Source organism: Apis cerana, linkage group LG15 (genome assembly GCF_029169275.1).
Source record: "Apis cerana isolate GH-2021 linkage group LG15, AcerK_1.0, whole genome shotgun sequence".
Lineage (NCBI taxonomy): Eukaryota > Metazoa > Arthropoda > Insecta > Hymenoptera > Apidae > Apis > Apis cerana.
The window spans coordinates 5413985-5426900 of NC_083866.1; the positions used below are offsets into that span (position 1 = coordinate 5413985).

Here is a 12916-nt window from a genome sequence, read left to right on the forward strand (position 1 = left end):
TAAAAAACCATTAAAACTTTTCATACTTTTTAAAGACTTACATCTTTTATCTTTTGATAATATTTTCTAGAAAAGAAAGTTACTTTGAAACTAGATTTAGAAGAAATGATTATTTTTTTCTTTTTAGAATTTTATTATTTCTTGTAACATAATATAAAAAAAATACAGATATTATTTTTTAATTGCTTAACATATTTAAAATGTCTTAAAATTGTTTCATATTTGATAATTTTTATACATCATATAATGTATTTATGTTATATATGTATATTATGTATTCAATCTTTAATGCATGAACGGTTAAAATAGACGAAATGTGATTATACAAACAAAACATGATCAAATGCATAATTTCTGCGTTTCTTACCGATTAGATTACAAATTACATCTTAGACTATCCACAATCTGTATAAGGGATGTTAAATGTACTGTTTCGAGGACTATTATGAATGATCATGCGTTCTTTCGGCGCATGTATTTACGCCCTCGAACGAAACAACGAAAGAGGGGATGAGTATTTGAAGAGCCGAAGCGCGATTTCATCCCTCATACGGAGACTTGACTTCTTCAGTGAGTATCAATCTTTAGCCAAGAAACTTACTTATTTGAAGTACAGAAAGTAAAAAAAATAATCGAGAAATAATCAAGAAGAATCTTTCTTCGAGTTCCTACAGAAATCTTTCCTCAAGTTGCAGCTGATTTCTAAAGTTCAGACATTCGATATGAAGGTAACTTTTTTAACTCCGTTCTTTAGCTGTTTAAATTTTCAATAATTTTGGAAATATTATAATTTAATTATTTTAATTTAATTCTCTAATCAAATCGATAAAAAAAGAATTTCTTTGTTAAAATATTTTATTAAAGTAGTTTCATATATGAGAATATTATTAATATTTAAAACATATCATAATATTACATAATAAAAATCGATCTTTTAGAAAAATCTATCGTACTTAAATACATAATATTTTTTGTATGTACATTTCTAAAAATATTCTTTTAAGTAATATAATTTATATAATTTATATAGATTATGTGCATATTAATTTTCTGATCTATTATAGTGATGCTTCTATTTATTAATGCATTTCAGAAGATTGCATTATTATTTTCAATTTGCTTTTTCGATTGATAATATAATTTGAATTAACTCATTATAATTTTCAATGAGGAATTATTTAAACAAATATTTAAAGTAATAACGAGATTTTAACTGATATTCATTGAAATGTTATCAAAAGTAAAAGTTATAACTTACTTTTATTAAATCATATCATTACATTGTTTCAATCTTTTTCATTGATACATCATATATTTGCAAAATAAAATTAAAAAGTTTGATTTGCATGGATGACGAACTTATCGCTCGAAGGGATAATCGACCAGCTAGTATCGTTCGACATTAATTAACCACAGTACAAACCTGATTAAAGTCATAAGCAGATTATAACAGTTAACATGTTTGAAAGTTTCACATATGATACTTATATAATCAACGTGCTTATTAGAAATTACGTGTGGATCTATAATTATTAAGATTTTATCTTCATTTTTCATTCTTTTTATTATCGGTTCATCAACTTATGAGTTTAATGAGTAAAAACAATTCTTATTTCATTTAAACAAATTGAATACTCTTCGATTGTCTATTCTAGATAATCAATTACGTTTGCTGTATCCTTGCTTTCGTATGTTTAATGAATGTGATATATTCCGAAGAATCTCAAAGCAAGGTAAATTACATCATCTCAAAGAATAAATGATATCAATAATTACTTTAATAATTAATTGAAATTAAATCAATTATTAGATGGAGCAACAGTTTTTAGATGTTTTTACGACAGACGAATCGTTAAAAATGAAGAGACCTTTTTGCAATGCATTTACCGGTGAGAAAGAATCTAATCTTTGATATAACAAAAAATACAATTATTTAAAATAATCAATTATTTTTAGGATGCGGGAAAAAAAGAAATTTCCATGAAAATCCAACTGATTCTCAGGATTTGGAAATAAATGGCAACATACGACTTCCGTTTTCTATCTATAAAGCGTTGCTAAGGGCAGCTACCCGAAACGTGAACGAATATCAATTATCTGGAGTTCCACAGATGTATCTATCTGGTAGAATGCCTCTTCACAAAAGAATCGACATTCGATCATCATCTCTAGAATAATTTCTAGAAAAATCTCATTGTTTGAATAAACGATTAATGCGAATTATTCGCGATGTGGAATGTTAAAAAATATATTATTTTGTTATTACATTTCATTTTTCTGTTCTTTTATCTCAATAAATAATTTATGTCAGTGATAAAGAATATTCTATTCATTTAATATTCTATTCAATCTATTTATTTTTCTTTTACATAATTGCTTATACTTCTAGTAAAAATTAAATAAAATTAATTAAAAAATATATTATTATCGATCAAATTGCTATATGTGTATATATATATATATATACACACACACACAAACACACACATATATATATACATATATATGATCATCAGAAATAAAATCATCTAAAGATAAATTGTTAGCTTTATTGTAATACTTCCCTTCCAAAGATATTTCGTATTGCTCAATAGATGATTGATTGAAAACGGCAATTTATAGAAAAGAACTTGTCGTGGAATACTCAATCCAACGCATTCTGGATTATCTGGTTCTCCAGTTAATTTTGGACGACCCCAAAAATATTCCGAACAAAGCATGGATGGATCCCAGATTCGTGATCGTCGATCTCGTTGTGATTGCTTGGATGAATGATCTAAAACCTGAGGATTATTTTTATAAGAAAACGATTATTTTTATAAAAAAAAAAGAAAGAGAATAAAGTTTGGAATTATTTCTTTTACCTCGAGACGAATTTTATAAGGAAATGGCCATTTAAGAATGGAATCGTGGTGACCACGAGTTAATCCGACTCCTATGAAAATTGTACCGTCCGGAAAATATCGTGGTGTAACTTTGATGTACATGGCATATCCATTGTAGCCTACATAAAATGTTGAACTGCGTATGAAACGAGCAGTTTTCCAATTGGCAAGTTTCTCATCAAAATTTTTTATTTGCCAATAATAAAAAAAGAAGTTCGCGGATCCTGAAACATATTAAACATATTGTCAAAAATTTTATATTCCGTCTTATTATTTTATATTGATTTCATTTTTATACGGTTTCCTTTATTTATTATATAAATAAATATATTTATTATATAAATATATAGAGAAAATATAATAATAATATAATAAATATAATATAATAATAAACCATATATAAAAAAAAGAAATAAATTTATTAAATTTATTAATTTTTTTATTCAAATTTTGCTTTTTAGCGCATACAAACCGTTTAACGTTGAAATTCTTTGGATCGTATTATTGAAGTTGTCGATTTCAAATTGTCTTGGAGTTAATATCTCACTTTCTTTGTGATAGTCATCAAATAATTTCGTTAACTTTGGCAAGTCTTTTTTAATCTCTAGAATTGTATTAAGTAATATCTTGATTTCTTCCAATTCTTTAGTCAGATTTTTTTCTAAAGCTTGTATTTTTTCATCGATTATTTCTGTTATTTACGAATAATTTTATTATTTTATTATTAAATGATAGAAAATGTTACGAATAAAAAAATTAAATAATTATTTCTTACTTGTATTGCAAGTTCCAGTAAGTACTCTCGTGACACTTGCATGTGCACTAGTAACTAATTTTTCCGTAGCAATTTTACAAGATGTTTGTTGCGTTTCCGTGACACTTTCATCACTTGATAAATTTGTGTTTATTTCAGCTAAGATTTTAATTTTTTTTTTAAATAAAAATTTTTAAATAAAATATGTATTCTTAAATATGCAACATTAAAATCTTTGTCTTTTTATTAATACTTACATAGTCTTGAAACGCTTACATCACAGCAAGTTAAGTAGAGCATATTCAGATATAAAAACAACAAAACCGTCGATGACATCTTGTAAGTGATCCGTTTTAAGATTATTCGAAATTTTGTCTACTCAAATAAAAATATCTCGATTTCCGGTCCTTATAAAAATAGATTCGATAGCATCTTTAAATAACTGTGTCAGAAAGTTTCTTAAAATTTCAGAATTCATGAATTATATTATTTGAAACAATTTAAATTTCAAGAGCTATAAGATGCAGATGTAGTTTGTAGCATGATCGCCAAAAAACTGTCCTCTAGATTTCTTATAAATTATTAAATAAAGATAAATCTCTATTTCTCTTGTAATTAATTTTCATATAAAAATTAAAATATTCTTTTAAATTTTTACTTGAATCTTTTTTTAATTTTTTTTTTATATAATTATTTTAAATAAATAATTTTAAATACATAAATTTCTTCAATATTATATATATAAAAAATAAATAAAATAATTAAAACAATTTTTTCATATTTAATGTTTAAAAATAAAAGAATAAAAATATAAAATGTAGATTATAAGTATTCATTTTATGATATGATGCTAAGATTCCTTTAATACATTTGGCGGTTTTTTTGACAGTCGCGTAGAAACGCGCGTATATATGGATGGTAATCCTCATTTTTATCATTTATATTCCAAATTAAATTGTATTTTATAACAAAATGAGTGAAAATGTACAAGGTACATTTGTATCGGAAAAAATTTCTAAAATTAGATGGAAACATGAAGATTTTGAAGATGCTATTAATTTTATTACCGGTAGTTGGGACGATCCGGTAAGGTTATCTTCAATAGACTTAACCTATTATATTGTTATATACATATAAATTATATAATATAATTATTTTATTGAATTACGTTTATTAATAAATATATTTATTTACATTATTAGAATTTTTTATTTCTTTTCAGGTAAATAAAGTAACGCATTGGACATTTCAAATGAATGATGATGGCGAATCCTATCCAGCAGTTGTTTCATCTTATGCAATTCTCGGAGATGTAACTGAAATAAAGGTTTTTATTTATTACTTAATAAAAAATATATTTGTCAATTTTTTTATTAATATTATTTTTACAGTTTATTTCGAAAGATTTTTTTGTGGTATCAACATCTATAGGTACTGTTAGATTGTTACAAATCCATGAAAATCCATATTCTCAATTTAAAGAACATATGTCATGGGAATTTATACACAAATTTGAGTAAGTTTTATTAAGATTTTTATTTATTTATTTTATATTGTATATTTTATATTATTATTTTATATTTTATATTTTATATTAAGTAATACAAATGATTATGCACCTTGTACTGGACTTTCCACATTCGAACAAGATATAGCTTCAGTAGGAGAAGATGGAAGAATTAATCTTCTAACAGCTGGACAGAAACAACCAGTTAGAGTTATTGGTATTATAGAATTTTATTCTATAATATTCTATTTCTATAATATTTATTTTGTATATTGTTTTCAAAAATAGATTTATATTTCAGATGATGCAGATAGTTGCTCATTATATTGCATTGATTTCTTAAGACATAATGAGATACTTACAGGAAATATCAGAGGACATATGAAAGTCTGGGATTTAAGAAATGATCAAGATCTTCCTGCTACAACATTTATGCTTTCTGATCAAGCAAAAGTATGATTTGACTAATGTTATTTGTAAGAAATTATATATATTATGTATATTAGAATAAAAAAAAAAGTTATTTATAGACAGAAGCTACAAGTATTGCTCATCATCCAACTCAAAGACATATTGTAGTGGCTGGTGGTGGTGATGGGAGCTTAACAGTTTGGGATTTAAGACATAATACATATCCAATGTCTCAACTGAATGCTCATGCAAAAGCTGTTAGTGAAATACTTTTTCACCCTGATAGACCAGAAAATTTATTTACATGTTCAGGAAGTGGTGAATTATGGCATTGGAATAATGCTCAACATTCAAAGCTAAGTTTGGGTAAGTTTTATAATAAAAATATTTTAAATATTTTTTAAACTAGTAACAAATTATAAATATATATATTAATATATATTTTTTTTAGATCCTACAAATACACATTGGTTAAATACAATTGGTACAAATGGTAAAGTTAATGTAACTTCACTTTATAATGCTATGCATAAGCCAATAAATACTATTGATATTGATAAATCAACATTACTTTTTGGATGTGATAATGAAGCAATGTACATTATTAAAAATATACCTCTTTAATGATATAGCTAATTATATTTTTTCTAATTATAATAGATGAAAAAATAAATATCTTTCTTACCTTAAAACTATTTTTTTTTTTTAATAAAATTTTTTACCTTTATGTAAATTTGAAATTACCCGCGTTTAAGCTATTTTTCACGTATAATATTATTTCATAGTTATTTTATGGTATCTGTAGCTCCATCTGTCGTTGTATTTTGTGATTACAATTACAGGAAGCTTTAGCCTGTTAGTTTGCCATTTTGTGACGCCTTGTGTAGAAGTTCGTAAACAGATTTTGCTTTGCTTGCCTGCGGAGGGACAAGAATTATGTCAAAACGGAGAATCGAGGTTGTGGATCCGTATATTAAACGGAAAGCGTGAGTCTTTGATTCTTTTTTATTTGTAAAAATTAAGATATTCAATAAGATATTTTACCATGTGCATTGTTATAAGTTTTTATAATTCTGGCACATCTCATTTAATAAATTTCATTTTTTGAAAATAATTTTTATAAATGTAATTGTTCAGTTGAATTGTTCGATTATATGATAATAAAATTTTATAAAATTAATATTTTGAATTCATAAAACAATCATTTCTATTGCTGTTGACTTGTTTGGTCAACTCATCCACAAAGGTTCTCAACTAAATTTCTTTTTTTACGAATGAGAAATATTTTTGAAAAAAAATAATATAACAAAAATTTAAAAAATATAAAATTTATGGTTAATTATAAATATACTAAGGAAATTTTTAATTTAAAATTAAGCATTTGTTTTTTATCTAATTGATTTTCATAACCAATGAAGTGTTCTCAACTCTCGTTATTTTACGATGTTATTATACATATATTATATTTCATTATTATAAATAAAGCAATGTTTAAGTAATAAAATAAACTAGTTTTATATATTTCATTGTTTACATATTATTTCACAGAGATGGCTCAGCAGCATCTAACTCTACAACTACACCTTCAACAGCACCAAAAAATCAAGTTCAGATAAATCCTTATACTAGTCTACCTTATACACCAAGATATCATGAATTTTATAAAAAAAGAATCACTCTACCTGTATTTGAATATCGTGCTGATTTTATGAGATTATTAGCACAACATCAATGTATTGTACTTGTTGGAGAAACAGGCTCAGGTAAAACTACACAAATACCACAATGGTGTGTAGAATATTCAATGCGTATTGGCAACAAAGGTGTTGCTTGTACTCAGCCAAGAAGAGTAGCAGCTATGTCTGTTGCACAAAGAGTTTCGGAAGAGATGGATGTTGCATTAGGTATGTATTATTTTCTTTTAAATTAAATAATATTTATATTTTTTAAATCTAAAGTTAAAGTATTTATGTATGTTTTTTATGATAATTTTTTAAATAGGCCAAGAAGTAGGATACAGCATTCGTTTTGAAGATTGTAGTTCTCCAAAAACTATATTGAAATATATGACTGATGGTATGCTTTTACGTGAAGGCATGTCAGATCCTATGCTAGATGCTTATCAAGTGATATTATTAGATGAAGCTCATGAAAGAACTTTAGCCACAGACTTGCTTATGGGTGTGTTAAAAGAAGTGATTAAACAAAGACCAGATTTGAAACTTGTGATTATGAGTGCAACTTTAGATGCTGGAAAATTTCAACAGTATTTTGATAATGCACCTTTAATGAATGTACCTGGCAGAACTCATCCTGTTGAAATTTTTTATACACAAGAGCCTGAAAGAGATTACTTAGAGGCTGCTATCAGAACTGTTACTCAAATACATATGTGTGAAGAAGTAGTAGGAGATTTACTCTTATTTTTAACTGGTCAAGAAGAAATTGAAGAAGCTTGTAAAAGAATTAAACGAGAAATGGATAATTTAGGTCCAGAAGTAGGTGAACTCAAGTGTATACCACTCTATTCTACACTGCCTCCAAATCTTCAACAAAGAATCTTTGAACCAACACCACCTACAAAACCTAACGGTGCTATTGGTAGAAAAGTAGTAGTTTCGACTAATATCGCGGAAACATCATTAACCATCGATGGTGTGGTTTTTGTCATTGATCCTGGATTTGCAAAGCAAAAGGTATTAAATTATTCTCATCTTTTTATATCATACTTTTAATTAGTTTTATTGATTCATTATATTTTTTAACAGGTATATAATCCCAGGATCCGTGTAGAATCTCTTCTTGTATCACCTATTAGTAAAGCTTCTGCACAACAAAGAGCTGGTAGAGCTGGCCGTACAAGACCTGGAAAATGTTTCAGATTATATACAGAAAAGGCATATAAAAATGAAATGCAAGATAACACTTATCCTGAAATTTTAAGGTCTAATCTTGGTAGTGTTGTATTACAATTGAAGAAACTTGGTATTGATGACTTGGTATATTATATTTTTATGAAATCAATTTGTTATCTTATATTTATAAAATATTTTTTTCTATAATTTTTTTTTATTATACATATTTAGGTACATTTTGATTTTATGGATCCTCCTGCACCAGAAACACTTATGAGAGCTCTAGAACTTCTTAATTATTTGGCCGCTTTAGATGATGATGGAAATCTCACAGATTTGGGTGCTGTGATGGCAGAATTTCCATTAGATCCACAATTGGCAAAAATGCTCATTGCATCTTGCAATCATAATTGCAGTAATGAGATATTGAGCATTACAGCTATGTTGTCAGGTACAGTATTATTAAAAAATATTCTTTTTATAATACTTAGGTTCGTATCTTGTTTTGCGTTTAAATTAATTTTAATACGAGCGAAAGTTACTAAGTCAGGATCATGGTAAGGTAACGTGGTTTTAAATTGATGATTGATATTGTATTAGTCCCGCAGTGTTTTGTGAGGCCAAATGAATCAAAGAAAGCTGCGGATGATGCTAAAATGCGATTTGCACATATCGATGGAGACCACTTAACGTTATTGAATGTCTATCATGCTTTTAAGCAAAGTAAGTATTTTGTTAAAATTTATTATATATCTTTATAATAATTTATTTTTTTTTCTTTATAGATTTCGAAGATCCACAATGGTGTTACGATAATTTCGTCAATTATCGATCTTTAAAAAGTGGTGATAATGTTAGACAACAACTAAGTAGAATAATGGATAGATTTTGTTTAAAACGTACTTCAACAGAGTTCACATCAAAAGATTATTATATTAATATTAGAAAAGCTCTTGTAAACGGTTTTTTCATGCAGGTAAATATAATTGAAAGTAATATTTTCAAGAAAAATGTTTCTCTAATATGTAATATTATTTTTTTTTTCTCTTTTGTATGCTAGGTCGCTCATTTAGAGAGGACTGGTCATTATTTAACTATTAAAGATAATCAAATTGTACAACTTCATCCAAGCAGTTGCTTAGATCATAAACCTGAGTGGGTAATTTATAATGAATTTGTGCTTACGACCAAAAATTATATCAGAACAGTTACCGATATTAAACGTAAGTCATATTTTTATTATTGAATAATACAAAATAAATTTGTTTATTATATATATTATAAATATTATATTTTTTACAGCTGATTGGTTGCTTAAAATAGCACCACAATATTATGATTTACAAAATTTCCCACAATGTGAAGCAAAGAGGCAATTGGAAGTAATTCAAGCGAAATTAGATTCAAAACAGTATCAGGAAGGATTCTAACCTCTATATATTTTAGCTATCTTTATAAATGGTGTCAAATGATTGATAATGTGTGACCTGTTTCGGTAATACGTCAGGCACACTATTCTTACAAACATAAAGTCAAAACATATATTAAACATTGTGAAATGATCAAAGGAGTAGTTGTCTGCTCTGTATTTTCACTTAAAATATGTAAAAAAAAAGACAAATTTTAATGAACATTTATAATTTTGTACAAGCTATAATGAAACTTGTACATCTTTTTGGCTTATGCCGAAAAAATTTGAATGTTTGTAGACATCGTTTTGTCTTAATATGAAACAAATGAAATTCGATCTTTAATCAGTTAGAAGACACGTGGAAAGCATAGTTGATTGATAAATGATTTATTTATGTACATTAAAGAAAAATTTAGTAACTAAGTAATTTTATCAGTAGAATTTTTGTTGATCAACGTTTGCACACTCGGAATGTAATATTAGATAAAAAAATAGATTAATTTTTTTATTAAATGTTGAACAAATACGCCAGATAAGATGTATACAATGCTTACTATCGATAATCGAAGGACAATGACTTTACATAACCTTCAACATGAATTATATCTGTTTGCCGTTTTTTCTTAAAATCAAGTAGTATTGTTTTTGTGTTATATATTTCACTTTCTAAGTACACATACAAAAACATTACATATTTATTATAATTTTACATTTTAATTATGATTAAAATGTGCAAATATCTTATTTTACGCTATGTTTTTTGTTTATAATCAATATGACTATATTATGATAATTTACTTGAAAATAGATAAAAAAATATTTTCAATTTCTAATCATAAAAAAAAAAATAAAAAATAAAAATACAACTTTAAATAACGTGAAAAATATTTTGAGAAATCTATGTAAGTTTGAAAAATTAAATTGTTCTTATTTATAACTGCTAGCACAATATATATTGCAAACCATTATCACTGTAAGGAATTAACAACTTACAGTATTACAAATTATCTCTACGAGACGTAAAAAAAATTAAGCTTATTATTCAAATAATAAATTTTTAATGCTATGCGGTTTAGAATATCACATATGTTAAAGGATAAAAAGAAATTTTTTAGCTTGTTTTAGAATTGAATTATTTTCTAAACATTTTGCTGTTTGAAATCTCGTACTTCTTTAACATGTTGAATAATAGTTTCAATTTTTGTAAATAAAACATATGCAAGTATTAAAAGAACTTATAGAATCACGAGAGTTACGGTCACAAACAGTTTTCATTGTATTGTACAACTTCATTCCAATAAAATATTAAAAATATGATTGAATTGTAATAATTGTTAATGAAAATGTTAATTTATAATCTTAAAATTTACACGAACTTTTTAAATGAGTATAATTAGAAAATTGATATATAATATCATGTTTTACGTAATACATCGAAATATACGATGGTTAAAATTTCTTATCGCGATTCTTATGTTGCAAGAGATGTTTGAGAACCACTGAGAATGCACGAGGATCGCTGTATTTCATCATTCACCAATTTTTATGAAATTAAGAACTATGGCATCATTTGTGGTACCGGTTGCAACGAGATTTACTCGTGTCACGATTGATAGTTTGCACAATATAAATAAAAATATTTTACTTAGGTAAGATTCTATATTTCGTAGTTTATTATATTGTTAAAATATGTAACTTGTATGTATATTGCAAGGTACATCTAGAGGTTAGAATGTTAAATAGTATTTATTTATTATTTTATTATCGTAATAATTTTTTAAATAAAATTGTAATATATTTAATAAAGATGATTATATTTTCAAAATTGTTAAAGATTTAAATAAAACCTTATATAGTTATTTGTATATTTTTGTGTATTCTTAATATTAGTTTTTAATAATTCTCTAAAATAACAAACATTATTAAATAAATAATAAAAATATTAATTTCTTTTGATTTATTTTTTAAAGAAGAGAAAAAATATAATGTCTTAAAATTTTTTTTAATGATTTAAAGGTTAATTCAACCATCACATGTTTCTTGGCAAAGACAAGAGTATAGTACAATTACAGAAGAACAGAAGTCAGAAAGTGGAGAACCAGTATTGGAACTTACAGAAAATGAAAGGAAATTAAAAGCAGATATTGAACTTATTAATAAGGAATTAATGGATCTTAAAAATCATAAAAATGAATTAGAAGACAAATATAAAAGAGCACTTGCCGATGGAGAAAATCTTAGAGTTAGATTAAACAAACAAATTCTAGATGCAAAAATGTTTGGTATTCAAGGTTTTTGTAAGGATCTCTTAGAAGTAGCAGACATTTTAGGCAAAGCTACAGAAAGTGTACCTAAAAATGAACTCACAGAAAAAAATCCACATTTAAAAACATTATATGAAGGTTTAAAAATGACAGAAGCACAGTTACATAAAGTAATTAAAAAAATATGATTCAACTACATTTTCATAATTTTCAATAACAAATTTACTAAATTATTATTTTAAAACATATATAGGTATTTAAAAAACATGGTTTAGTTTCGCTAAATCCTCTGAATGAAAAGTTTGATCCTAATCAACATGAAGCATTATTTCAACAGGTAAATTTCTTTTTTTTTACTTATGTGAACAATAATATATTAAATAAATAACAATAATGATAAGAAACATATTTTGACATAGGAAGTTGAAGGTAAAGAACCAGGAACAATTGTAGTTGTATCTAAATTGGGTTATAAATTACATGAACGAGTAGTAAGACCAGCATTGGTTGGTGTTGCAAAAGGATAATTCATGGTTATGTTAATTAAAATGGGATTAAATGCAATCTCATAAAAGGTACCCGTGAATGAAATATTGGCAAATATATATTGTAATTAAAATTGAAATGTAATACATCAAAGTATGAATGTCATACAATTGATAGAAAAAAAAAAGAACAAATTTTATGAAAAATAAATTTATTCTTATTAGGTTTAAAAATATATATAATATACATACAAATTTTTATGTTTCTTTAATTAACATAAATAGATTTATATGTAATGAAACAAATCGTTTTTTTGTTATACCATATTTTTTATTCATTACAT

General features: G+C 25.5%; 5 protein-coding genes across 5 annotated transcripts; 4 read left to right on the forward strand and 1 right to left on the reverse strand.

Moving 5' to 3' along the window:
• Positions 1 to 382: 382 nt before the first annotated feature.
• LOC107996275 (uncharacterized) lies at positions 383 to 2321 on the forward strand. The gene is made up of 4 exons (XM_017054240.3): positions 383 to 728; positions 1656 to 1733; positions 1811 to 1889; positions 1957 to 2321. Exons 1-4 carry the CDS (start codon positions 723 to 725, stop codon positions 2175 to 2177), a joined length of 384 nt encoding a protein of 127 aa, XP_016909729.1. The 5' UTR covers positions 383 to 722; the 3' UTR covers positions 2178 to 2321.
• LOC107996279 (TNF receptor-associated factor 6-like) lies at positions 2310 to 4181 on the reverse strand. Its single transcript, XM_017054241.3, has 5 exons — positions 3897 to 4181; positions 3661 to 3798; positions 3358 to 3576; positions 2865 to 3109; positions 2310 to 2783 (listed from the first exon to the last, which is right to left on the reverse strand). The coding sequence occupies exons 1-5, from the start codon at positions 3973 to 3975 to the stop codon at positions 2529 to 2531; spliced, it is 936 nt and encodes a 311-aa protein (XP_016909730.1). The 5' UTR covers positions 3976 to 4181; the 3' UTR covers positions 2310 to 2528.
• Positions 4182 to 4509: 328 nt separating this feature from the next.
• Positions 4510 to 6249, forward strand: LOC107996269 (nucleoporin Nup43). Its single transcript, XM_017054233.3, has 7 exons — positions 4510 to 4725; positions 4862 to 4966; positions 5031 to 5155; positions 5239 to 5363; positions 5448 to 5599; positions 5677 to 5923; positions 6009 to 6249. Exons 1-7 carry the CDS (start codon positions 4612 to 4614, stop codon positions 6179 to 6181), a joined length of 1041 nt encoding a protein of 346 aa, XP_016909722.1. The 5' UTR covers positions 4510 to 4611; the 3' UTR covers positions 6182 to 6249.
• Positions 6250 to 6367: 118 nt separating this feature from the next.
• LOC107996311 (putative pre-mRNA-splicing factor ATP-dependent RNA helicase PRP1) lies at positions 6368 to 11140 on the forward strand. Its single transcript, XM_017054291.3, has 9 exons — positions 6368 to 6543; positions 7106 to 7461; positions 7559 to 8253; positions 8326 to 8556; positions 8644 to 8863; positions 9013 to 9135; positions 9198 to 9388; positions 9473 to 9635; positions 9715 to 11140. The coding sequence occupies exons 1-9, from the start codon at positions 6494 to 6496 to the stop codon at positions 9840 to 9842; spliced, it is 2157 nt and encodes a 718-aa protein (XP_016909780.1). The 5' UTR covers positions 6368 to 6493; the 3' UTR covers positions 9843 to 11140.
• LOC107996312 (grpE protein homolog, mitochondrial) lies at positions 10426 to 12878 on the forward strand. The gene is made up of 5 exons (XM_017054292.3): positions 10426 to 10725; positions 11307 to 11472; positions 11840 to 12257; positions 12341 to 12424; positions 12507 to 12878. The coding sequence occupies exons 2-5, from the start codon at positions 11369 to 11371 to the stop codon at positions 12612 to 12614; spliced, it is 714 nt and encodes a 237-aa protein (XP_016909781.1). The 5' UTR covers positions 10426 to 10725; positions 11307 to 11368; the 3' UTR covers positions 12615 to 12878.
• The last annotated feature ends 38 nt before the right edge of the window (positions 12879 to 12916 follow it).

Bases quoted from the DNA above. Each gene is read 5' to 3' on its own strand.
- LOC107996275 (XM_017054240.3), top strand. The intron at 1,734-1,810 runs GTAAATTACATC...ATCAATTATTAG, and splicing joins CCGAAGAATCTCAAAGCAAG to ATGGAGCAACAGTTTTTAGA. The intron at 1,890-1,956 runs GTGAGAAAGAAT...AATTATTTTTAG, and splicing joins TTTTTGCAATGCATTTACCG to GATGCGGGAAAAAAAGAAAT.
- LOC107996279 (XM_017054241.3), bottom strand. From the start codon at position 3,975: ATGTCATCGACGGTTTTGTTGTTTTTATATCTGAATATGCTCTACTTA. The intron at 3,799-3,896 runs GTAAGTATTAAT...TTAAAATCTTAG, and splicing joins TGTAAGCGTTTCAAGACTAT to CTGAAATAAACACAAATTTA. The intron at 2,784-2,864 runs GTAAAAGAAATA...AATAATCCTCAG, and splicing joins CTTATAAAATTCGTCTCGAG to GTTTTAGATCATTCATCCAA.
- LOC107996269 (XM_017054233.3), top strand. From the start codon at position 4,612: ATGAGTGAAAATGTACAAGGTACATTTGTATCGGAAAAAATTTCTAAA. The intron at 4,967-5,030 runs GTTTTTATTTAT...TTATTTTTACAG, and splicing joins GAGATGTAACTGAAATAAAG to TTTATTTCGAAAGATTTTTT. The intron at 5,364-5,447 runs GTATTATAGAAT...TTTATATTTCAG, and splicing joins ACAACCAGTTAGAGTTATTG to ATGATGCAGATAGTTGCTCA.
- LOC107996311 (XM_017054291.3), top strand. From the start codon at position 6,494: ATGTCAAAACGGAGAATCGAGGTTGTGGATCCGTATATTAAACGGAAA. The intron at 6,544-7,105 runs GTGAGTCTTTGA...ATTATTTCACAG, and splicing joins CCGTATATTAAACGGAAAGC to AGATGGCTCAGCAGCATCTA. The intron at 9,136-9,197 runs GTAAGTATTTTG...TTTTCTTTATAG, and splicing joins CTATCATGCTTTTAAGCAAA to ATTTCGAAGATCCACAATGG.
- LOC107996312 (XM_017054292.3), top strand. From the start codon at position 11,369: ATGAAATTAAGAACTATGGCATCATTTGTGGTACCGGTTGCAACGAGA. The intron at 11,473-11,839 runs GTAAGATTCTAT...AATGATTTAAAG, and splicing joins AATAAAAATATTTTACTTAG to GTTAATTCAACCATCACATG. The intron at 12,425-12,506 runs GTAAATTTCTTT...ATTTTGACATAG, and splicing joins ATGAAGCATTATTTCAACAG to GAAGTTGAAGGTAAAGAACC.